This window comes from Brachionichthys hirsutus, chromosome 6 (assembly GCF_040956055.1).
Source record: "Brachionichthys hirsutus isolate HB-005 chromosome 6, CSIRO-AGI_Bhir_v1, whole genome shotgun sequence".
Classification (NCBI taxonomy): Eukaryota; Metazoa; Chordata; class Actinopteri; order Lophiiformes; family Brachionichthyidae; genus Brachionichthys; species Brachionichthys hirsutus.
The window spans coordinates 4,909,844-4,932,391 of record NC_090902.1 but is presented as its reverse complement, the minus strand read 5'-3'; the positions used below and the strand labels follow the sequence as shown (position 1 = coordinate 4,932,391).

Here is a 22,548-nt window from a genome sequence, read left to right as displayed (position 1 = left end):
TGTTTTGTACGAGTCTGTTAGATTTATTGCTATTGATTAAAATAGCTATTTCCATCAAGGTTTCTTTTTTTTTTTAATCATCTATTCCTTTCCCTCCCATTCATTATTTTTGTGTGAAAAGAGTCCTTTTTATTACCGATTTTTGTAGCAAGTTTGGCATTTTGTGGGTCTTGAAACTGCACAACGTACAATAATCGATCGGTTTACAGAGGCCCGACCCACTCGTAGTTTGGCACTTTGGTCCCTGTCATATGACTTCCAGTTCCTGGTACAGTAAGGGTCACATGCCAAACGCCACGGACTGAGCGCACCGCCCGGGTCTTCGTCCTTTCTCCGGTGGCCGACACTCCGATCTACACGGCGATCATGTACCGACTGGTGTTGTTCCTCGCCTTGGGAATAGGTAGGAAACCAGTTTCTACAAAGTTACGTGATTTAACTTAGTGGCCATTATGGGCCTGGCGCTTTTAGCTTCAGGCTAATTTAGCTTGTCTGGAAAATACATTTTAATCCTATCCGTTGGATTATATAATGACTATATTGTTAGAAATAAACTATTTTTGTTGAATTTACATCTAAACGTGAATGCCCCCAGCTGCTCGAAAGCTGCGATTGTAATGCTTGTAAAGCTAGCTTGATTGCTAATTGTTACCTACGTCAACAACGTAAAGACTCGAGCCTTGCATTTAGTTCAAGAAACTAAATTTTCGCACTCAACACCGAAAACCTTATTTATCCGCTCCTGCAGAAAGCAACGGAAGTGTGGCTTAAAAGTGACCGTCAACTTTGTTTTAACGTTATCGTGATATTCGGTGACGTTTCGATCAGCTGAGCTAGCTGTTAGCTTGCTAGGTAGCTAACACTGGTTAGGGTTAGCCGTTAGCATGCTAGTTGGGGATATGGGTTCGATATTGGCGATAAAACATTACAAGTCGGGTCATGCCTGCTGCTAGATAATTCTAGCTGCACGCATAACCAAGTTAAGAGTGTAAAAGTGCGTCCAACCCCCAATTAGTACAAAGTAAAACGCGGAATATAACTTATCAGTAGCTTTGTTTTTCAAAGCTACAGTCACGTGACCGTAGTGACGACGAATGGCTCTAAAGCTATCGTTTGATTTAGCAAGCGAGCTAATGCGCTAATGCGAAGTACAGGACTTCCAAACAGGGACAATAAGCATGTAAAATTATTATTCTACTCTTTAATCCTATATTGCTAGTTTGAGGCGTTTTCGCATTAATTTCAGCTATAATTACTGATCCTAAAATAAATGGTCTCTCTGATCAGTTTCGTTTCTTCTCTCCGTGGTCATTTATAGGAAGAAAAATGTCAAGTAAAGTAAATGTCTGCTTTATATGTTTATTTTCAGATTATCGTACGCCATTGCCGGGTTTATAATAAATCATGCAATCCGAGCCTTATTGTAAATCTAAATGGACTTCGGGATTGCGTTCTGTTTAATTGTATGAACATTTTCAGTGGAAAAAACAAGACTTTGTTTGACTAAAATCTAGTTATTTTATTTGTGTTTGTGCTATCATTTTAAAACGTAATTTTGCTACTTAGTCATCTGATCCTTGTTTTGCGATTTTTATTTTTTTCAGTGTTTCAGCAATCACATGGCATTGAGGTGAATGTCACAGACAAAGACAAGAAGTTATGCCTCTATGCCGATCTGAGGGTGAACTTCTCTGTCTCATATGAAGTGACCGGTAATACGGTGAGTGTCTGTTTCTCACCACTCTAACCACAATGTGTTCTGTGCTGTTAGCTTGTCGATATAGCACGCAAGACAGTCTGTTAGGAGTACCAATCAATTCAACTCGCGTAAACAAACGTTAACATACAAGGGAGGCTCGATGAGCCGCTACAAAGCAAAGAGATTCTCGCAAGTCAGCGTTCCAGTGGAGCTTCCTGGTCCGCGTAGTTTTACTTTGCTGACGTACAAAGAAACTGAAGACACGAGGTAGCCTGTAGTCACAGTGCCAATTTAAAAACAATAATGGATGCAGTGTAAAACGTATAATGTTGTAATACCCTCGTAACGCCTTACGATCATGAACCTTGCTCCAAGATCTGAGCCCGTCAAATCCAATCATGATACCGTCACGTGTTACTAATTAACCTGTTTATCTAGGGAATGTGCCCATCGGGTGTTTTTGACAATTCCACAATTCCCCCAGTCAGTTTTACCCGGGTGCCAGATTCCTAGAGGCGAGACAAAAGCGGAAAGCAAAACATTACAAATCCATTTTCTGTTTTTCACAGAATTCAGGTGTTTACAGCAGAAATATATTTGGGTGGATTGGGAAGAAAAACAAACGTTATTTGAGAGATTGTAACATCAAACAATGTGACCATGTCAAATAAAGTTACGCTCCTCTGCTTCCTCTTAGAGTGCGACAGTCACGTTTGAACTTCCTGATGAAGCTACAGCGAATGGAAGTCTGTGTAATACCACAAGCTCTCTACTGAAGCTTGATTTTGGGGAAGGACACTCCTGGAGCATGAACTTCACCAGCAGTGGAAACGCGTACCGGGTTGACGCCGTCACCTTCTCGTACAATCTCAACGACACAAAGCTCTTCCCTAATTCTGCATCAAATGGTAACTTCTACACCTCGCAGTGCAACAAAACAACAACACGCACACACGGACGAGAGGCCTTATGCTAATGCTGGTGTGTTTTTGAATTTCTTTTAGAGACGGTTGTTACCGTGACGCCCCATACTATTGATGTGGGTGCGGATACTTGCTACTCGTGCAAGACTGACGACCTGCTCCAAGCCGGTGATGTCAATCAGACGCTGTGGAATGTGCTCGTGCAGGCTTTTGTCAGCGGCGGCAGCAAGAGTGACAACCGTGAGTGTGTCTGCAGCGCCGCGTCCCATTTTGCCTGTAGTACGTCTCTTTTCTTCACGTTCCCTCTCGTTCCTCCTCGCAGTGACCGTTTGTGCTGCTGATCGCACGACAACCGCTGTTGCCCCCACCACTAATTCCACCAGTGCTACCACCGCGACTCCTGCCACAAATGTTACGTCCGCTGCCCCCACTGCTACCGTCACCCCAGTGCCCACTATTGTCACGCCCAGTACTGGGAACTACGTTGTCAAGACCAGTGAAAACGGAACAGTCTGCATGTTGGCAAAATTTGGGCTCCGGATTGGTCTCCTCCAGAACGACGTACGGTCTTCAACGTTGTTAACATGTTGTAATCTCGTTGTTACGCGGAAGATCATTGCTGATTTGATTTCTCTCGCTTCTCCCCGGTTTAGAAATATGAGGAGATGAACTTGGACCCTAATGTGACTCACCCGTCTGGATCATGTGGAGTCAACAGCAGCCAGCTGGTGTTGAAGTCTGACAACATGACTCTCATTTTCACCTTCGTCAATGCAAGTCCTCAAAGAGAAGCTTTACGCGTTTGACGAATCTGCTTGGTTGCAGGATTTTTAAAGGGCTCATAAAATGGCAGTTAGATTGTTCAGAATGACGATGATGAACATCTTGTTTTACGATAGCAATGGCTAAAGCAGCTCTGGAACACCGGAAATTTAAAAGTTTGTAGTCTCAAGATCACGTCCGGCGTCTGAAGACAACACAAAATGTTTTTGTTTGGTTTTTTTGAGCAATTTTATTAATGTTTTTATGAAAAAAATACAGACTCCACGAGTTTTAACCGACGCTGACGAACGCACCGCCTTACTTTTGACATTATTAAATGGAATTCAGTGAAAATTATTAATCAGTCGATTTGATTTCAAGTACAAAAATCACCATGTGACATTGTCCCGGTGCGCGTTGTAGAAAGACTTGTGTAAAATGTTTGACCTTGTGCTTTCCATCGAACAGGACACAAAGAAATTCCACCTGCAAGCTCTGAACATTACTGGAAGCGCGAGCTCTGGTAATGACGAGGAAAAATACCCGAACAGCTGGAGCAGAGAGCGCGTAGAAACGAGCTAAACTTGATTTACATGCATCTCTCTTAAGGCGTCCCATTTGCCGAGGGGAGCAACAACCTGAGTCTGTGGGAAGCCGCCGTCCGCAGCTCCTACATGTGCAACAAGGAACAGAACTACACCATCACCGGCGTGCTCACCGTCTTCACCTTCGACCTTCAGGTGCAGCCCTTTGGCGTCAAGAAAGGCGCTTTCAGCACCGGTAAGTTATCCTTCAAAGGAATGCCGCCGTTTAGTTTGTCTTGTAACTCGAAAATAACATAACAGCAGTGAGAGAACTGCGGCTGCTGCTACCCGGCCTTAGCCAGAGCCGGCATTGTTTCATTTCATCCATCAACTGCAGGAGACTTTTCTTTATGAACACTTAAAATTAGCATTTTTAACCCTTTTTTTTTTTTTTTGCCTCGCACACCTTTTAAAATCAAACAATGTCTGATTGTAAATCCCTCATTAAGGAATTTTATAATCTAATTAACTCAATGAACACAAGCAGAATGAAAATGGCTCATTTCACCCCTTAGCGCCATCTTCCATGTTTTCAGTCATTACAGGAGACCTTTTCCCATCAGGTGCATCGTAGGTTAAAGTCCATTTCCCTGTTAATGTCACACGTTTAAGCAGCCTCTCGCCGAAGTTCTTACATTTTACGAAGGCTGCTGATCATCCATCAACGGCATAAAATGACACGCCTGCTTTAAAGTCGGGGGCACCGTGTTACGTTTGAGCATGCAGACAGCTGGGAAGGCTCAAATGATTTGAAAGATGACAAATAGCAATCGCTGTTCACCTGTTGACTGACTCTCTTTTCACCTGCAGCCCATGAATGTTCAGTGGATGACGTCAGCATCTTAGTCCCAATCATTGTCGGTGCTGCTCTGGCTGGCTTGATTCTTATTGTTGTGATCGCTTACGTGATTGGTCGAAGAAAAACTTATGTTGGATACCAGACCCTTTAAATCCAAGTGATCCTGGAATATTCCCGGGGGCTCCCGAGCATTGGTCCTTGGGGTTCATATTCATGTTCGTGTTTTATTGGCTGTCAGTAACGTAGACCCATCTGTCCAAAGACAAGATGATTTTAATTCTAGGGCCATTAATGAGGCTGTAATGAGAGTAAAATCCACACAAGGTTCGATGGTTTGGTCATTTTCTCAAGGACCAAACTTGTTCACCCCCAATGTTTGTGTTTTCTCTTTTGTTTCCTTGATGTCTTGTCTTTTTGTTTTTCTTCTGTTATTGTTGTTCTTTTGTATTAATGAGCAAGTGTAAGATCCACACATCAAATTTATTTAGAAATTAAATATATATAAGTAAAAACTGGAAAAGTGATATTGACAGTACAACTCATAATTTTTGAAGTTGTTCTTGAGCAGTTGGATATTAACACAAATCTCTTTCTGAAGATGCCTGGATTCCTCCACTTGTTCTGCAAACATTCCCCTTATTTTTGTTTTATTTTGTCATTATTTCCTTGTGCATATTTCATTTTTCATTAGTTTATGGTTTGACTTTTCACCCCTTCAAAACTAAACGTCTAGCGATAGAGCGATGATGTTCACGTCAAAGGAAGGGGGCGGTTCGGGCGGCTTTGGGCCGATCGGTGGTCGTACCCTCACGTTGAGCAACAAAACCGGGCTGAAGGTCTGTTCTGTTGGGAACGCTGTCAAAGGAAATGTGCTTTAGCCCGTGTTTGCCCCTGTAGAGCAGGAGAAACATCGAAATTATTGTCTTGAGTCAGATTTTTCATTGTTAAATATGAATTAATAGTTAAGCATATTCAAAGGGATGCTAACGATGACTCGCCACGTATGTGAAGCCATCCTTGCTTTTTCTGCAGCAGGACGAGGTGTCGAAAGGTCTGTGATATTTGCACATGCACCCGTCAGATACTATGTCTGAATAGAAACATTAAAGCCCCCCCCCACACACACACACACGTAATAGTTTGTGGCATTAGGATTAGAAAAGGGAGAGTTTTGTGGATTTTCATGTTGAGCACAGGCAAATCCCAAAGATGAATATAAATGCACTAAGGCTCGTTTTACAGTTTTTGCATTGTGTTGAGATTGTCGTATCGTGTGTGTCGGCGTGGGTTCAGCTTAGCGCTGAGGTTTGCCGCTGCATCAGGGGGCGGAGAAGCGCCAAAAAAACCTTCAAGATAAGGGAAATTAAAGTTCCGGCAAAAGGTATTTGCTCATAAAAACTTTACGTGGGCGATCAGACGATTTTATTTGCTGGCCTGCCGACGGTGCCGGGAGCTAAGATGTCATGACTTTCACCGTACCTGGGTTAAGTCACATGACTTCGTAGGCGTGGTTTGACCATGGCAAGCAAAGCCCCACTCCTTTCTTCCAATTGTAAAAACAAAAACAAAAACTGCCGGCTCCTAAATGTAGGTGGAATAATTCATCTCAGGTTATATGCTCAAAGATGTTGCGCATTGATTGGGCTGAAACGTAGTTTTCGGGATCTTGGATGTAAGGCAGTCGCTGCAGGGACGCGGTTTTTAGGAATGAGACGTGTCACCGCTGCTTATTGTTGGATAACCATTTTTTTTTTTTTTAATCAGAGTGCTGTTTGCTGTTCACACTGGAACAACCCCATCAGTGAATTTCATTAAATATGAGAGTGATGACAAATATTTGATTTTTATTTTTTTCCCAGCTTCTTATGAAATTAGACTCCCCCCCCCCCCCCCCCCCCCCAGGATGTTGTACATGTTTGTGAATAATAGCGACGAATCAATTAATCAAGTCTTGGCTTTGATTTTGCTTGCAATTGTTCTGCCAAGTGTATTTCAGCTTTTAGCTCGTTGCCTTAATTATCAGGATGGTTTTGCAGCGCCAGTCTAGATGTTTGTTTTTCTCCAGTTTAATTTCCTTTCTTGTCAATAAATCATCCAGACGTTTATAAAAGCTGTGCCTTGCTCAGTGGCTGCCTTCTGTTTTGTGCATTAGTAAATGCAATGCTGTTGAGATACCTTTCATGTTAACCAGGTTTCTTTTTAGTTTCCTGTCACTTTATTTAGAACCTTGCACGCACACACACACACACACACACACACACGTTCAGCAAAGGGAAATGTGTGCTGCAAGACCATCGTGTTTAAAGAAATTAATTGTGTAATAAAAATGTTAAATGATTTCATCTCTATCTTCTCTCGCTGTTTGCTATAAATTCCTTTTGTCATAATAAAATTGAGCGTTTTAGTATTTTAGCAGTTTAAAACAATAAATAAAAACGTGTTGCAACTCTGGACAATCGAGTAAATGTTTATTGCTTTGTAAACCTAAAACAAAAAGGTTCTAATTTGCTGCCTGTAGTCAGTTAGCATGCTGCTAATGTCTTCCAGGTGTTGATGCATGTCTATATTAATGTCATATTTCCTATTTACTCTTCTGCTCTCTTCACTCTCGTCTAGCCGAGGATTGCCGGGCTGATGCAGAGAGCTTCCTTGTTCCCATAGCTGTTGGAGTTGCCCTGATTATTCTCATTCTTATCGTTGTGCTGGCCTATTTCATCGGGAGAAAGAGAAACATGGCCGCCGGCTATGAGTCTTTCTAGATAAACGTTCCTCATTTTCATCTTTTTTTCGCTAACTAAAGGGAAGTCGGTAAATTGCCGTCTTGAACTAATTGTGGTAAACTGGCGTTGTGTTGATTTTTCTGTGTGGTGTTGAGTGCTACTTGGCTGCCTGTGACATCTTGGGAAACATTCGGTCCAGAGTTCAAAGAGAAGACCGAAAGCATGAGCAAGCAAGATGTGATATGCTAATCTATACTTTAAGAATTGTTGTTTGATAAAAAAATATGTATATATTCTATCTGGAGTAGCTATTTTTCTTCTTGCAGTCTTTATGCTAAGCTACGCTATCCAGCTGACTGACTGATTCATGTCTCTTACTCCTTTTAATATTTCCTTACTTCTATCTCTCTGAAATTAATGTCCATCTAGAATAATAACTAACACGTGGTTATTTGATCTGCAATAAATAATCCTTTTCTACTTTTTGTAGGTTCTGATGTTCATTCCTGCCGTTCTGCCTCTTTCTTTAAGCCTGTGTGGTTGATAATTACCCCAGATCCTTGCCCCCCCCCCCCTGATTAAAACACTAACCTGCTGTCTGTATCCTCTCTGTCTGTCTCTGTCAGCGGAGGAATGCTTCCTGGACTCTGATTTGAGCTTTTTGGTGCCCATTGCAGTGGGCGTGGCGCTCAGCTTCCTTATCATCCTTGTGCTTATCTCTTACTTGATTGGCCGGAGGAAGAGTCGCACCGGCTACCAGTCTGTATAATGCAACTTAGCTGCTTCCGCCTGTCGAGCACTTTCACCCCTCCCAGCTCTTAAAAAATCATCCTAGACTCTCCGCTGCACCTCAGTGCATCAATAACTTTCCTAATTAGTGCTTTTTCCGTCTCCCTAAATATAGCCCTCGGCTTTTGTTTTCTTGTACCATTTAATATTTATATTTAATCCCACCTGAATTATTTGCTTGGTTTTTATTGACGCCAGTGACTGAATCGAGCACCAACTAATTTCTGATCTATTGCGTTGTTTGTAGATTGCATGCTTTGAAAATGACATTTACGGCTGTGAGTAGCCGTCCACCTCCTCCTCGGAGAGCACCCCCCCCCCCTACTCCAGAGAGGCTCTCCACACCTCTGCTGCACAATAATACATGTGTATGTAAATGACTTATCTTGTACCGGATGGATGCCGTGAATGTAGAGCAAGATAACAGATGTTGTCATTCGTCATTGCTTTCACGTAAACGAACCGATAAGAGGAACTGAAGTTGCACAAGTTTAGTCACAATTGTGTGGCGCAGTCCACTGAAAGGGAAGCCTCATCATTAGGACACCAGTGTAGCACAAATAATTGTGTTCTTTTTGGGGGGAAATGTGCATTAGGTGTTTGTATTTTGTTTTTAACTTAAGTTTCTTTGAATCCACACCTGAGTGTTGATTTGACTGTTTCATTCCTGTTTCATTTCACATTGCAAGTTACGTGATCCGCATTGGATGTAAACCTGCATTAATCACCAGATTCAAATTAAGTAGAATGTGCATTCATTTTATTTTCTTGATGTGGAAACGAGAAAGATTTGCTGCGGGTGAAATTCCTCATTGCCCTCATGGTGAAAGTGCAGTAAACATCCGTCCTCGTGGGGGCGCCAGTAAGACCATGTCTAATGTGTAAGTGATCCTCGGGGTTTGTGCCTTTCTGTCTTTCACCCTTGAGTTGCTTGCTTGTCGCCATGTGATGAAGAATGTGACATGACGAGCTTGTTTTAACACAAGTGGGGGGGGGGGGGGGCAAATTAAATAAAGTTTCTTGTTTCGTAATCGCTGTCATTGTTTTAGCACATTGGGTCCTCTTCTTATCAACAAAAAGTCTTGTAATGGATAATATTTATTTATTTCCAAATACTGGAGCATTATCCAGTGTTTTTATTCTCATTTTAAGAAAAGAAGCACATTTAAATACTGTATGTGGAATAAATCTGCCATCGCACATGGGAACATCGTTTTTATTGTAGAGCTACATGAATAAATACAACACTGATACCAAATTTAGTTACATAGTTCAGCCGGAATTACAACTATCGCAAAAATAGTTATTCTTTCCTTAATGGTGTAGATATTTCACAAACTATTTCACTGTATAGTATGTCTTTATTGATCAGTCTTGTCTAGTATTTAAACTTCAAAAGCAATTTTTTTCTTTCCATTTTTACCAAAAGAAGGCAAGGAGTGGCTTAGGATGTAAAAGTATGATACGGCTATTCAACAAGAAATACAAGTACGTGTATTTGCAGTAATTATGTGTTCTAAGTACAGTACAAGTCCTGCTTTCAGTGTTTGCATGATAAATCTTTGAATTCTTTCGATATATGCGTTTCAAAAATAAAATGCAAAACAAATTAGTACACTATGGCACAGAAATGTGCACACAAAACCATAATATAACCTAATTGTCTATTGTTTTTATTGGATTTGCATAGCCAGAAATGCCATCTACTTGTAGAGTGAAGTTTAGCTTGATTAATCATGCTAGTCATTACAAAATATCAGGAAGTGAACTGTAGCTTGCTGTTCGCACTAGTCCTGTGCTCAGCAATGTTTGTTGTGGATGCTCAAGGTAAAAAATAGAACACAAAGTAAGTATCTAGTTTTTGAGGAAATTGTTTTACAGCAGAAGACAAAAAAAAAAAAAAAAAGATGATGAGGAGAGGGAAATTACACAATTCAGGGAAATAAAATGTCAAAAAAAAATCTGCCTCATCGTCACCGGAGCTTCCTGCTGGCAGCCTTATGCTCCGACCTCCAAGGAGAAGGTCACGCTGCCCAAGTAGCGGTCGTATGGTGAATCATTAATGATGCCTTTTCCGTTCAGTTTGCATTGCACATGGATGTGAGTGTCATACGTCACTCCTGAAAAGCGCACAGCCACCACCGGTGAGGAGTAGTTCGCCTGAGGGCCGAGACACGGCAGGTGTTACTTCAGACATTAATGCAATAGTTACTGCATCCCCCCCCCCAAGTTTAAAACACTCACATGTCTATGCTTCCCATAGTACGGATAATACTTCAGGTCAAAAAAGCTTTTGGGGAAAAAAGAGTATTCTCCCAGAGCTTCTGGAGGTCCTTTCTGAAAGAAAATGAAGTTTTGTTTTCTGTTAGATGATACGATCGGTATGAATGTTGCGCTGCGTATGGATGAGGCGTGGTGAGATCGTTCCTGCACCTTAACGCCACAGGTCACATTTATTGGTTTGCCCTGGCCAGGTAGGTAACCAAGAATCTGTGGAACGTAAGAAAAACAGTCACGCTAACAGGAAAAGAATGTTTAATTACATTTAAATTACTTTTTAAATTCCAGGGAGAAGTGTCCAAACAGTTCACAAATGCACGAGTTAAAATTCAGTCTGTTAACCAGGATCTTCCTTCTCCCCTGAAATGGCCTCAAGCTGCCGCTCTCTGAGATCTTGTTTAAAAGTTCCCTCCTGTTTCTCGTGCTGATCTACATAACTGCCGTTCTTAAGTGACTTTGTGTTCCAGATTTTGGTGACTGGCTCATCTTACCCTGTTCATTCGAAGGAAGATGCATGGCCTTCCCTGAGAATAGCCATAGTGGGGGTCCTGCAGCCCCGAACAGTCCCCTAACCAGGATCTCTTAAACTGGCACGCTTTCCGTTCTGCGCTCTCCTCCAAGTCGTCCTGCATGAAGTACCTGTCCTGTGTGCAACGAATATTCTTCCTGTCCTGTGCACCATCGTTATAAGCTGAAAATGGAGAGCAGGGAGGAATCAGAGAGGGAGGGGTGGCATCAATAAACCCTCGCTGCAGCATTGAACTGCCAGGCCAGGCTCCGATTAAGGGAGCTTGACAAAAGCGTGGCGTGAAAAAAAAAATGCATTGAATTGCTGCGCTCGTCCCACAAAGAGGCTCTCTATCCCAGCATGCTTTGCAGGAACCAAAAAAGAGTGTGTGTGTGGGGAGGGGCGAGACAAGGGTGGTAACGATGAAGTCTGTTTCATTTTAAACAAACTCCAGAACCCACTCAGACCGCCCCACGCTTTAGACGTTCTCCGCCAGACTCCCTCAGGACTCACGCTTCAGATATTCATCCATAGACCTCGCATACTTCTTCCAGGATTTGCGATCGGAGGCGTTAAAGGCAATATCGTGGCCTTCTAGGTGCGGGGCCATCGTCAAACCTGCCAGTGGAGATTTAGAGACAGTCAACTGTGCTGAGGTCTCAACTAAAAGCTGCAGGGAGTGTGGGCTTATATTTACCTGGTGGCATTACTCTATCATTGAACGTTGGATGGTACGGACTAATAGACCACATGAGGCAAAACAAACAGCCGCCAAACATGGCTGCAAGGAAGATATAAAGTGCGGCATAGAAGAGGAGGATGAGGCCTGGAAGAGGAGTGAAAAGAGAGCTATTAGGGCAAACAATTTGCATGCAGTATTTGTACATATGTGGGTCATGTAATAAACAATACTTTCTGCAGCTCGAGTGGAAAAGAAAACTAAATCATGTGCACTTTTGCTCAGATTACGTGGTCCGTCTGGACCAGAGCAACTAATTCATTTACTAATGCAAAACAACCAACCTCAGTTTTAAGCAAAACATGCAAATCCAGGAATAAAAGTCCCTCGAAAACTATTGCCGTCATGCAGTTTTCAACTATCGGCTCATTAGCAGCTAATCAAATCAAAGCATGCGCTAAATGAAATGGCTTTTGCTGCAGAGGCGACTTCACAACGGGTCTCGCTGCAAGCCAGCCTCGCATCGCCGGAGCCACAAAGACCTTTCTGTTTGAGCTCAGTGAGAATTCTCCCAGCAGTCCTTTCACTCAGGGACAGAGTGAACCTCCGGTTGCCATCGTAGTGAAGCTCTTCTGCAGCCATAGAGGCTCAGCCAGCTCCAAGGAGCCTCAATCGCCCCCCCCCCCCCCCCCCACTCTGGTATTGTGTCCTCTCTTAGACACTTGTCTCACAGGACTCGCAGCGCGGACTTCGACCCAGAGCCTTTCTTCGTGCAGGCACAAGGGCCCCACTCCTCCGCAAGTCTGCTCACACTGGTTATGTAGCTGAAACGAGCTCTTGGGCCTTCTTGCCATCCGGCGTTTCAGCTATTGCGACCACATGAGGCAAGTTCAGCCGGTTCAGTGTGTGCCGCAGAGCTGAGGGAGTAGGCGCGGTACAAAGTAAAACGCCGGCGGCCGTTCCGTCATCCTTGATTCGACAAAATCATCCGGTCTCCTGCCAAAACCAATCACCTGCGCCAACCCAAACCTCAGACGGGCGTCTCTACTGCGAACTGCGTGGCCGTGAGCCCGATCAGTTCGGCAATGGGGTCGCCAAGGGTTTTGGGAAACAGGCAGTGGAGAGGCATGGTAAGATGTAGAAGGAATGTGATTCCAGCCAATGCGAGGCCCCAGAACAGTGCATTCCCGCTGGGGACATGTCCCCAGGCAGTCTGTTTTTGTCAGGACACTCTGATTTGTCCATGCACCTATGTCAACATTGAGACACACACACACACACACACACACACTCGCAGAAAAGGGAACAGAGTCACTGAACTACAGCGACAATTCTTACAGATTTCGCAAAGTGTTCTGAGGCACTTAAACGACTAAACTTGATTCACGCTCAAAAGGTTTGATCGATAATCGTCAAACACGAGAACGAGAAAGTCATTTTGAAATCAATCCAAAACGTCCCCGCCCGCTATACACCCCCCCCCCCCCCCCCCGGTCCGTCCGTCCTCGTCCACTCACTCCAGCTCTTTCCAGAGCGACCCATGAATTCGTTGGTCTCCGCATTCCACAGGTACGTCTTCAGGTCGTCTATCTTCTGGTGGAGCGTCCTCTTGGGCAGCGGCCGGCGCTTCCATCGCTCAAAGTTCAGGTCTTCCTGATCTAGGGGATGGTGCTCGGCCAACTCCTCCTGCTCTTCCTCCAACTCTTGGCCATGTTTCAGTATCACCTTGTGAGGCTGGTGGAAAGAGGGAGAAGAGAAAAAGCCCTCACCACACCAAAAAAATGGCATGCCTTCTGCTCCGAGTGTTACCGCCGATCTAAACGGCCGAGAGCGCTCTGCATATTAATCGGCGTCACACTGCTGGTCCCGTCCCCTGTTTCTGTAAGTTATAAACCCACTGGTGACCTCTGTGGCTCTCGTCGGGAGAGCTGACCTCCTCTGTGTGGGACCCTCCTGCTCGGAGCAGCAGCTGCAGACAGCAGAGGGTCAGTCCGACGGCCAGATGTTGCTCACTGACATCCGCAGGACACACACACACACACACACACACACGTCCCAAAGGTACCAAGGGGACACGAGATGCTTCATTTGTGATGGTTAAAAGTAGTTTCTGTTAAATGTTTGACATGCTGAGTCCCACCCCCATTATTGAGTAAATTATATTTTTGCTAATGGAAATAAATTAGAACCTTCATATCTACTTTGCTTAAAATGATTGTAAAGTTGCCTTTTATTTAATTCAAGCACTTACAACGCTTGGTCGTCGATTCTGAATGAGCTTGTCTTCAGCTCCTCCCTCTGTGGAACTGGGCTCCATCCTCCTCACAAAGAAAAGGCACTTGTTACACCAATCACATACTGTGCCGGTTAACTAAAGCGACACGTCTTTACATCTGTAAACGTCTCTGTTTCTCTTTATTCGACAGCGTAAACAGGCTGTTTGAACAACTGGCTTTAGAGTCGATCATCGCTGTTACAGAATATAACATATATTATAACAATAAGAATGATAAAAACACAAATGAAAGTTCTGACATACCTTGAAGTTTTCCTTCCGATCAAACAGCGGGTTCAAACGTTGTGAATCTCTTTTGATTCCCAGAGAGGAGGAGGAGAAGCAAAAAAAAAAAAAAGTAATATTTGTCAAAAGGTGTCTGGAGAGTTCATTAGAAAGTTTGAAGCATGCAAGTGGGGCCGGGCATGGAGAGCCTGCTTTCAGCTAGGCGCGCATCGTGGTGAATGAAACGCTGGACAGAGGACAGCTGGGGGTGGGATGCAAAGTGGATTTTTTTTAATGTCCCAGCGACGTTTTGGCAGCAACCTGGACCACAGAACTGCATTCTGTTCACGCACGCCATCATTCATTGTCTCGGAAGCAAAGCCTGGACACAATATTTATGGCCTATTCCAACAGCCAGCAGTACTCGGCTGCGTACCTGCAGTAACATCACATCATATATGGTTTTAAACATGACATTGATTATATGCTCCCCTTGCACATGCATGAATACTGATCCGGGTGCCAGACGCCAGCGACCTCCGTGCACTCAGGAACAAACTGCTCAACAGGCGCTTCCAGCGTGCAGTTCTCCTCATCCCTGAGTCGATCTGCACTCTGGTCACGTAACGCTGTGTTACCCCATATAAAAGTAGGAGAGGGGGGGCTTTTGAAAGAGAGAGAGAGAGTTGTTTCCCCCCCCTTTTACATGAAAAGAGAAATTGCGTCATGGAAAAATTCCCTTCTTTGAGGTTTGCGCGGCAAAGACGTGCACGTGTTCGAGAGTTTGCGCTTATACTTGCAGCAATTTGGGAAGTTCCAGCGCCTTGGTCAGGAACACTGGAGAAGTCAGAGGAGAGATTAATACTTTAGTTGTGTGCAGATGTAGAATTCCCCTGAGTAAACCATTTTACTACAAACTGACTAAATACATACAATAATTCAAATTTAAATAACATTTTCTCTAAATGTATATTTCGTAAATAATATTTTACTTTAGCAGGACCAGAAATAAAGATACATCGTACCATTTATTTATTGTTGAGTTGTTCCATAATTTCTTGTGGTCTGATAACGCTCTGCTGATGCAATTAAGGTGGAAATAAATAAATAAATGTTTATTTGGTAAAAGTTTGCAGTCCCACATTTCATTTTTTCTCTCTCCACCATTCATTCGTTTCTTCAAAGTAAATTATAATTGACCTAAAATGCCTTGAAGGTTGTTTGGTTAATTTCAAAATAAAAGGTGTGTATTGTGTATCTACATAAAGGTGTCGCCGCGCTTCAGACACATGGTGGCGCTCGAAGATCGGGCTGCCGCTGAAACTGCGCAAACCACTGGCGAAGGTTCAAAATATGAGGACAGATATTCGTCTTTAGGAAACTATTTATTTCAGGATGTACTAGAAACATTTTCAACATGTTTTTGGGGTGTAACGGTCAAATCCTACGTAACAACAACAAAAAAAAGTTATTATACTAGAGGTGAGACATTTTTTGTTTCTTCATTACACAAAATACGTCACCATCTGAAATCATGACGTCAGTCATGCCACAACAATCACTTACAAATGGAATTATGAGATTTTAAGAATTTAGTAAAATAAATCTGAGCATAATGGCAGAATTCTGAGATTAAATTCAGAACTTTGGCGCATTTTTTCTCAGTTAAAAACATTTTGAGATTTAGCTTTCCTTGTTAAAACCTCTGGAGAGCTGAAGAAGGATCACTTTGAGGCTGTGAGCAGCGAGAGTCGGGAGTGGATACAAATGTGAATTTGTGACATTATTGTCTGAACTTTGCTGTAGAATTTTTGCTTTTTTGGAATAATAATAATAATAAAAACTTTATGTGACCTGTAATAAAGTTATGTTTTCTGCTCTTTAATTTAAAATCCAATAAATTGGAGAAATCAAGAATGTCTCTTTTATTTTGATAATTTACACATAATATACAAGAAATAATTTACAAAGAACAGAAGACATGAAATGAAAGTAGATCAGTAGATAGCTAGATAGTAGATAAAAATAATAAAATAAAATAAACAGATAAAACGGTTCCCCCTTTGTTGCCCCTGATTTGGGAAAACCCCTAGATCCGCCCCTGGCTCGTGCCTTCACGGGGCTTTAACGGAAAAACGTGGCGGTGTCACGCACTGATTGACGTTACTCTGCGCTTTGAGACAGGAAGGAGGAACGCAGAAAACGCGTGACATGCGCAAACACGACCGCCGGCAGCTGGAGCAACCAACAGTCCGGCACCGACGCACCGTGAGGACCGAGACCCGACAGACGGACCCGCTGCCGCAGGGCTGTAAATGAGGCAGACTCCGGTGAACCGGGGCGGGGGGGGCAGGCCAGCGCACCATTACGCGCACCATTTGGCGCGGCTGGCTCTCAGCTGGGTGGAGAACTGAGTCTCGGTCGCCGCCGTTTCTTCTTCCGTCGGATTTAACCTCCTCCCAGCCATCATGCCTCCCGCTCAGAGCCTTCAGAACGGCGGACGGTCCCTCTCCGGAACCAGCACCGGTAGGAACACGCAAGGTCAGCGGCGCGTCCGCCGCAGGTCTCAATCACGCAGATAATGTCGCTTTAACGGAATCGGAGGCGTTTCTCGGACAAGTTCGTTTTTTAATCACACGCCGCGGTTCAGGCTTCGTCTATGATCCAGTTTAGCAAAGCAGGAAAAATCCTGTTCTTTTCCTTCATTATTATTATTTCTTGTTTTTCGGGTCCGGCCCGCAGCGCGTCACTGCAGGTGCGGCAGCACCGAATGGCGGCGGCGGCATGGGGTCGGTGGGGATGTTTTCCTCCGACAGGGTTCAGGCATGGAATAAATGAACCCTGAATGCGATCAGGTGGAGGTGTTCTCCTTAAATGTGCTGATGCTCCACAGTTAGAGGAGAAGAAAACAATCTGCATCCTCTCGGGACTGTTTAACCTCAGAAGGCTGTGTCCATCAGAACCGGAAGATGGGTCATGGGTCATTTGGAGCTACTAAAGCGATTCAAAAAAAGGTCCCCTGAAGTATTTTCAGCCAGAGACGCTCCAGTCTGCCCCCCCCCCCCCCCCAGTCTCGTTCACAACTTCCCTGAACGTCATTTCCCGTAATGGATTCAAATCACGGACTCATTTTCTAATTTCAGCTGCTGCTGCTGCTGAATCTGTAACACTCCCTTCATTTACTGCCTTGCAGGCTCTTTCGAGAAAGGGAAACGACAATCCATAATAGTGACGGTGATGCTGCTCATTGTATCCGTCCTCATCCTCATCTTTGGCCTGGCGGCGACGACCAGGACGCAGAACATCACGGTGGGCGGCTACTACCCGGGATTCATCGTGAGTGGCGTCCACGGCAGGCCCCCCCGCTCGCCATTAGACACTGTTTGATTCCACACAACAAATGACCGAAGGTCTCTGAGGGGTGCATTTTGCAGAGCATTCATTATTCAGCATCGCCGTCATCAGAGGCTGCGTGAGCTGAAGTGTCCCGGCCCATGAATGTGTTTTCTTCAGAGTACTCCGTTTGCAACATTTCTGGCTCGGCTGCATTTATAGAGATGCTTCTTCTAACTTTCCACCTCAAATTGTTGCAGCTGAACCTTTGATCCCAAAAAAAAAGTCAAATTCTATTTAAAAGCCCTAACAGCTTCTTCTTTTTGTCTGCTCAGCTGGGATTTGGCTCTTTTCTGGGAATTATCGGCACTCATTTGATTGAGAACAAGAGGCAGATGGTAAGTGGACGGATGTCGCCCTGGGATCGCTTGTCAGACTGCCAATCGGACCCAGTTACCTCACGACAGGTTGATTAGGTTGTTAACGGTAGACACGGCGGCTATAAATCAGAGCGGCGAGCTCACTGGGAGCTTTTTGAGCTCGTATCCCGGCCCTGCAGGGGAGAGTCGACCCGGAATAGAACTGAGGGTGTAAGTAGAGGAGGACAGATGTCTGAGCTGGTATGTCGGCAAGGAAACTGCAGATGAGAGGAGCAGGTGGGACGTGGCGGGCTGAAACGAAGATCAAAGCGTGTGCTGTGACACCTTTTTCCCGTGATGCCGATGGGTTTGGAAACTAACAAAACTAACCGACCCATGAAATGTAAAAAAACACACAGAGTCTAATTTGTTGTCATAAAATGGACTAATAGAGTTCGAGGCATTTGTGCTATTACATTTTCATTTAACACTGCAGGGACTAAATGATCATTGGACACTAATCTGAAAGTTGATTTATTAATAGTTTGTTTCCATTTGAAAGCAAACGCTTCCAGTCCCAGGTGGTCGTATCTCGTCTAGAAACACATCTTATGTTTTTAAGACAATGAAAATTCGAATAAGCATTTACGGAAAATGTCAGTTATTCATGACTAAAAAAAAACATAAATCTATAAAATCTCATTAATTCTCAAGGGTTTAATGGTCAAAGACACCAGTTTGATTTACAATGACCTTAAAATATGAGCAACCAGCCCTAAAATGTTGCTCAACCTTGGTTGGAAGGAAGTTTTTACAGATCCGAATCCCCAACGGCACAGTGTTGAGAAGAATGATGCACGTTTATAGGAAATCGATGAAGCTTCTTTCTCCTTTCACAGTTGGTGGCGTCTATCGTCTTCATCAGTTTCGGCGTGGTGGCGGCCTTCTGCTGCGCTATTGTCGATGGAGTCTTTGCCACGAGGCACATTGTAAGTAACATCTTGAGCTCCTGCTTATTTAACTAATATAATCAATTATGAATACGCATAACGCTTATGTCCCGCCTTAAAGCCAGCGTATTAATCAATGGCATCCTCATGAAAGCTTAATGTAATCTGTCTGCGTCGGACGTATATTAAAATGCATGCCCTCCTGCAGGAGCATTGCTCACTTACTGCAGATTGTAGCAGCTGCAGCTCCCTCCTCGTCGAGATAAATGTATTTTGTGGTGCGGGGGTATCATTTTCCATTATGCAAAGTACATAAAACAATAAATAACCACTAATGGACTCTTAAAACAATTATGGCTGGGCGAAAGGGGAGATTGGCACCATTAGCAGCGAAGTGATGCTGCTCATGTTTATAATTATTTATCTACCGGTACTTTTTGTTGCTTTTTTGTTGTTCACCAGCATTTTTTTCTCTACTGTACAAATACTGCATGGAATGGTGCTATTCAGTATAAGAATAAGAACAATACAATTCCCTAGGCAACTCTTCAAGTTAATGGGAGGGTGTGGAAAATTAAGGTTATTTTCTCCCAAACACTAATTTAAAGTCTCGATCTGATTTGATAATGCTCATCAAATGTAATGATAGTCAACAGGTAGACAACAAATCCAGAGGGACCGCCTTAAGCAAGCGTTTCACTGCAGAGATGATGGAAAAGCTCCTCCAAAAAGGAGGCCCCAATCAAATATTTTTCAATCACATGCGACTCAGATGTCTTTTCAATGTGCGTTTCGAGGCCAGTAAAACATCTGCACATCGTGTTTCAGGACCTCAGGCCTCTCTACGCCGGTCGCTGTGACTACCACTCCAGTGAGACTGCATCTGATCGCGACGTAAGAAGTGTTCAACCTTTCATTCATCCTGAGCCAAATGAGAGGCGGGGCTAAGAGTCAGACGTGGATCTGACGTGAGACTATTTTGGCCCTTAGGTACCCTGTCAGACATCCTCGCGTACGTCCTGCAACCTGCGCGTGAAGAGCAACACCTGTTACTGCTGCGACCTCTACAACTGCGGGAGGTGAGTATACGCCGAGCGTTCGAGCACGCCGAACCTGCTTGGCTTTGTGTTGCTTTGGTCGGTTGTGTTTTATAATCTTTGTGCATTTTGTTTTTTTGCACAACTGCAACTGCACTGATTGTATGAGAAGAATGTTTATTTCCTCTAACCTTTGTTTCAGAGAACATCCTCTTATGGGACTTCAGAATAAAGATGTTTTGAAAAAGTTTAGGAAATCATCCATGATTTCGAAGTAGGTCCCTCCCCCCCTCTCTTTTCTAGAACCATGTTGGCAATTGACGATCAATTCATGATGTGTTTTGTGTTTTGTTTTTCCCAATAAGTGCTGTTTGATTGCTTGTGCTTGTGTTTCTAGGGTGGATTTCCTTTCTTTGCATGTTTCCCACCATATTTTCAATACAAATACACAGATTCTGTGTGAGTGAGCATGAGGAGAATCTTTAGGAGCAACTTTTGTGTCCCTCTCTGCCCCCCCCACCCCCACCCCACTGGGTTAGCCGCGTGGAGGTGATCGGAGGCTACCATGAATACACAGACGTGAAGAGCTGCCAGGACGTCGTGCACCTCCATCACCTGTTATGGGCCGCTACCATCCTGAACATCGTGGCCCTCTTTCTGGGGATCATTACTGCTGCCGTGCTGGGAGGTTTCAAAGACATGGTGGGTGGGATGATTTCAATGACGTGCGAGACTCTGATTGGTTGATCGGAGGTGGGAGGAAAACCGGAGAACCTGGGGAAAACCCACCCTGTACATTCTGACTGTTAGGTGACAACGCTAACCGCTACGCCACCGTGCCACCCACTATATGATTGTGTGTGTTTAAAAAAGCTGACGTGAGTGTTCTCTTTTCTGATTAGCTGGTGTTTGGATGAATAGTAACGGATCAATGTCCTCCATGTCCTTGTCAGAGTCCCTCTGCTGCCTCGGCGGGTGCATCTGAGACGGAGGCCATCACGGCCGCAGCCCCCTCGGAGCCTCCTCCACCCACCACCTCCATTAACTCCTATTACAACGCAGCCACCTGCCTGCCTCCTTACACTGCCTATGACCTGCAGGTACAGACCATTAACACAGTCAAAATGGCCGCCTCGGTAGTTCTAGTGTTAAACAAGCCGTCCTAATAAAGCCTTTGCCTTTCCAGCAGGGTTCATACTTGTTCCCCGACTCCTCCGGCCTGTCCGACGACTCCCAGTCTGGAGGCAGTCACCTGTGGCCCACGATGATCCCTCCACGCTACTCCCCACCTCACGAGCATCCTGACGAGAAGCCCCCACCGTACAGCCCTTGACGTCACGCCTGCCGCGTGTTGTCAGATGCGGAGTGAGGACATTTTAATTCCTCGTGGCTTTTTGGCGGAAGCAGTGGTGCGGAGGAACGGGATGTGCCACGGCGAACGCCGACGCTTGAGTTGAGTTTAAGTTCGAAGGAGGATGCGCTTTCCTCCCTGGGCTCCGCGTGTGTGTGTGTGTGTGTGTGTGTGTGTGTGCGTGCGTGCATGTACAAGAGTATGTACACATGCATCTGCCTTAACACAAACAAGACGTCCTGCGCCGCATCACCTGGACTCACTCTGGACAGGAACAGAGACTCTCTCATGTTTTCGGCTCGTCCCTCTTTAGTACAGATTAACGCGTTCCGCCTCAGGCGGAGCCTGACCGACGCCCTCGCCGTTTGAGGATCGCGCCACAGCCGCAAGCCTTCTGTGAGATTAACGCTTTAGCCTATTCCGAACCGGCGCAGCGAGGAAACTGCGCAGGGTCCAGCTGTAAACCCAGCCAGACATTTATTGATCCATCAGCAGTGCCATTGTACAATTTTAGAGGAACGGTGGTGCGACATGCTCATAATGTGTGTACTGCAGCGTGACATGCAGACGTGTCTTTAACAGTTAGACGCTAGGTATACAAAAAGGCTGATATCTTAGCCCCCCCCCCCCCCCCAGTGTATGGTGAACAATTCAGAACATTCTATTGCGGTATTTAGGATGGGATGATTATCACTTACACTCCAGCCACTATTTATTGTATTTCCACCAGTTATATCACATATTTGAAATGTTTTTTCCTACAGTCAGTGCTGGATTCATTGACACGAGATCATGAAAAGTAAAACGGGAAGGAAGTTTCCCTCCGTTAGCTTTAATCCCTGCTTTTATCATTTAAACAACATTCTCAGGGGCTGATTATCAGTTCCATTTAAAAAAAAATGTCTGTGTGTGTAATTCAAAGTGTGTGTTTTTATAAGAATGGTAGTGACACCCCATTCACTGTCTGGGCCCAGAAAAGAAATATCTCAGACATTGTGATGAATGAAATGTGGTTGTGACATTTCTGATCCCATAAACTTCCTGACTTCTTCCACTCCGTGACTTTTCCTCTATTTGTCTTTTCCTTACCGCTTTACCGCTTCTCCTTACCGTCTGGATTGCGTTGACCTCCTGTGAAGATAACATTTCTGGAACTTGACACCCACTTGTCATTTAATTAACGTTTAATAAACTTACGTTTATGATCGCATACACGTACAAATGCTAACACAACATACCCAGCATGCAGCGAGCATGGCTGTGGACTACGCTTGC

The 22,548-nt window shown here is 44.4% G+C and overlaps 3 protein-coding genes across 3 annotated transcripts; 2 read left to right on the top strand and 1 right to left on the bottom strand.

Annotated features, from left to right (window-relative positions):
- The first annotated feature begins 273 nt into the window (after nucleotides 1–273).
- Nucleotides 274–7,223, top strand: lamp2 (lysosomal-associated membrane protein 2). The gene is made up of 9 exons (XM_068740132.1): nucleotides 274–403; nucleotides 1,605–1,720; nucleotides 2,397–2,607; nucleotides 2,704–2,862; nucleotides 2,945–3,183; nucleotides 3,276–3,395; nucleotides 3,853–3,907; nucleotides 3,994–4,164; nucleotides 4,779–7,223. Exons 1-9 carry the CDS (start codon nucleotides 367–369, stop codon nucleotides 4,916–4,918), a joined length of 1,248 nt encoding a protein of 415 aa, XP_068596233.1. The 5' UTR covers nucleotides 274–366; the 3' UTR covers nucleotides 4,919–7,223.
- A 2,267-nt stretch (nucleotides 7,224–9,490) lies between these two features.
- Nucleotides 9,491–14,060, bottom strand: atp1b4 (ATPase Na+/K+ transporting subunit beta 4). The gene is made up of 8 exons (XM_068740490.1): nucleotides 13,995–14,060; nucleotides 13,261–13,477; nucleotides 11,762–11,890; nucleotides 11,578–11,682; nucleotides 11,048–11,247; nucleotides 10,710–10,766; nucleotides 10,521–10,613; nucleotides 9,491–10,436 (listed from the first exon to the last, which is right to left on the bottom strand). The coding sequence occupies exons 1-8, from the start codon at nucleotides 14,058–14,060 to the stop codon at nucleotides 10,275–10,277; spliced, it is 1,029 nt and encodes a 342-aa protein (XP_068596591.1). The 3' UTR covers nucleotides 9,491–10,274.
- Nucleotides 14,061–16,697: 2,637 nt separating this feature from the next.
- On the top strand, nucleotides 16,698–21,289 carry tmem255a (transmembrane protein 255A). The gene is made up of 10 exons (XM_068740497.1): nucleotides 16,698–16,769; nucleotides 17,437–17,579; nucleotides 17,912–17,974; nucleotides 18,835–18,924; nucleotides 19,714–19,779; nucleotides 19,876–19,964; nucleotides 20,125–20,196; nucleotides 20,462–20,624; nucleotides 20,876–21,022; nucleotides 21,109–21,289. Exons 1-10 carry the CDS (start codon nucleotides 16,712–16,714, stop codon nucleotides 21,253–21,255), a joined length of 1,038 nt encoding a protein of 345 aa, XP_068596598.1. The 5' UTR covers nucleotides 16,698–16,711; the 3' UTR covers nucleotides 21,256–21,289.
- Nucleotides 21,290–22,548: the final 1,259 nt, after the last annotated feature.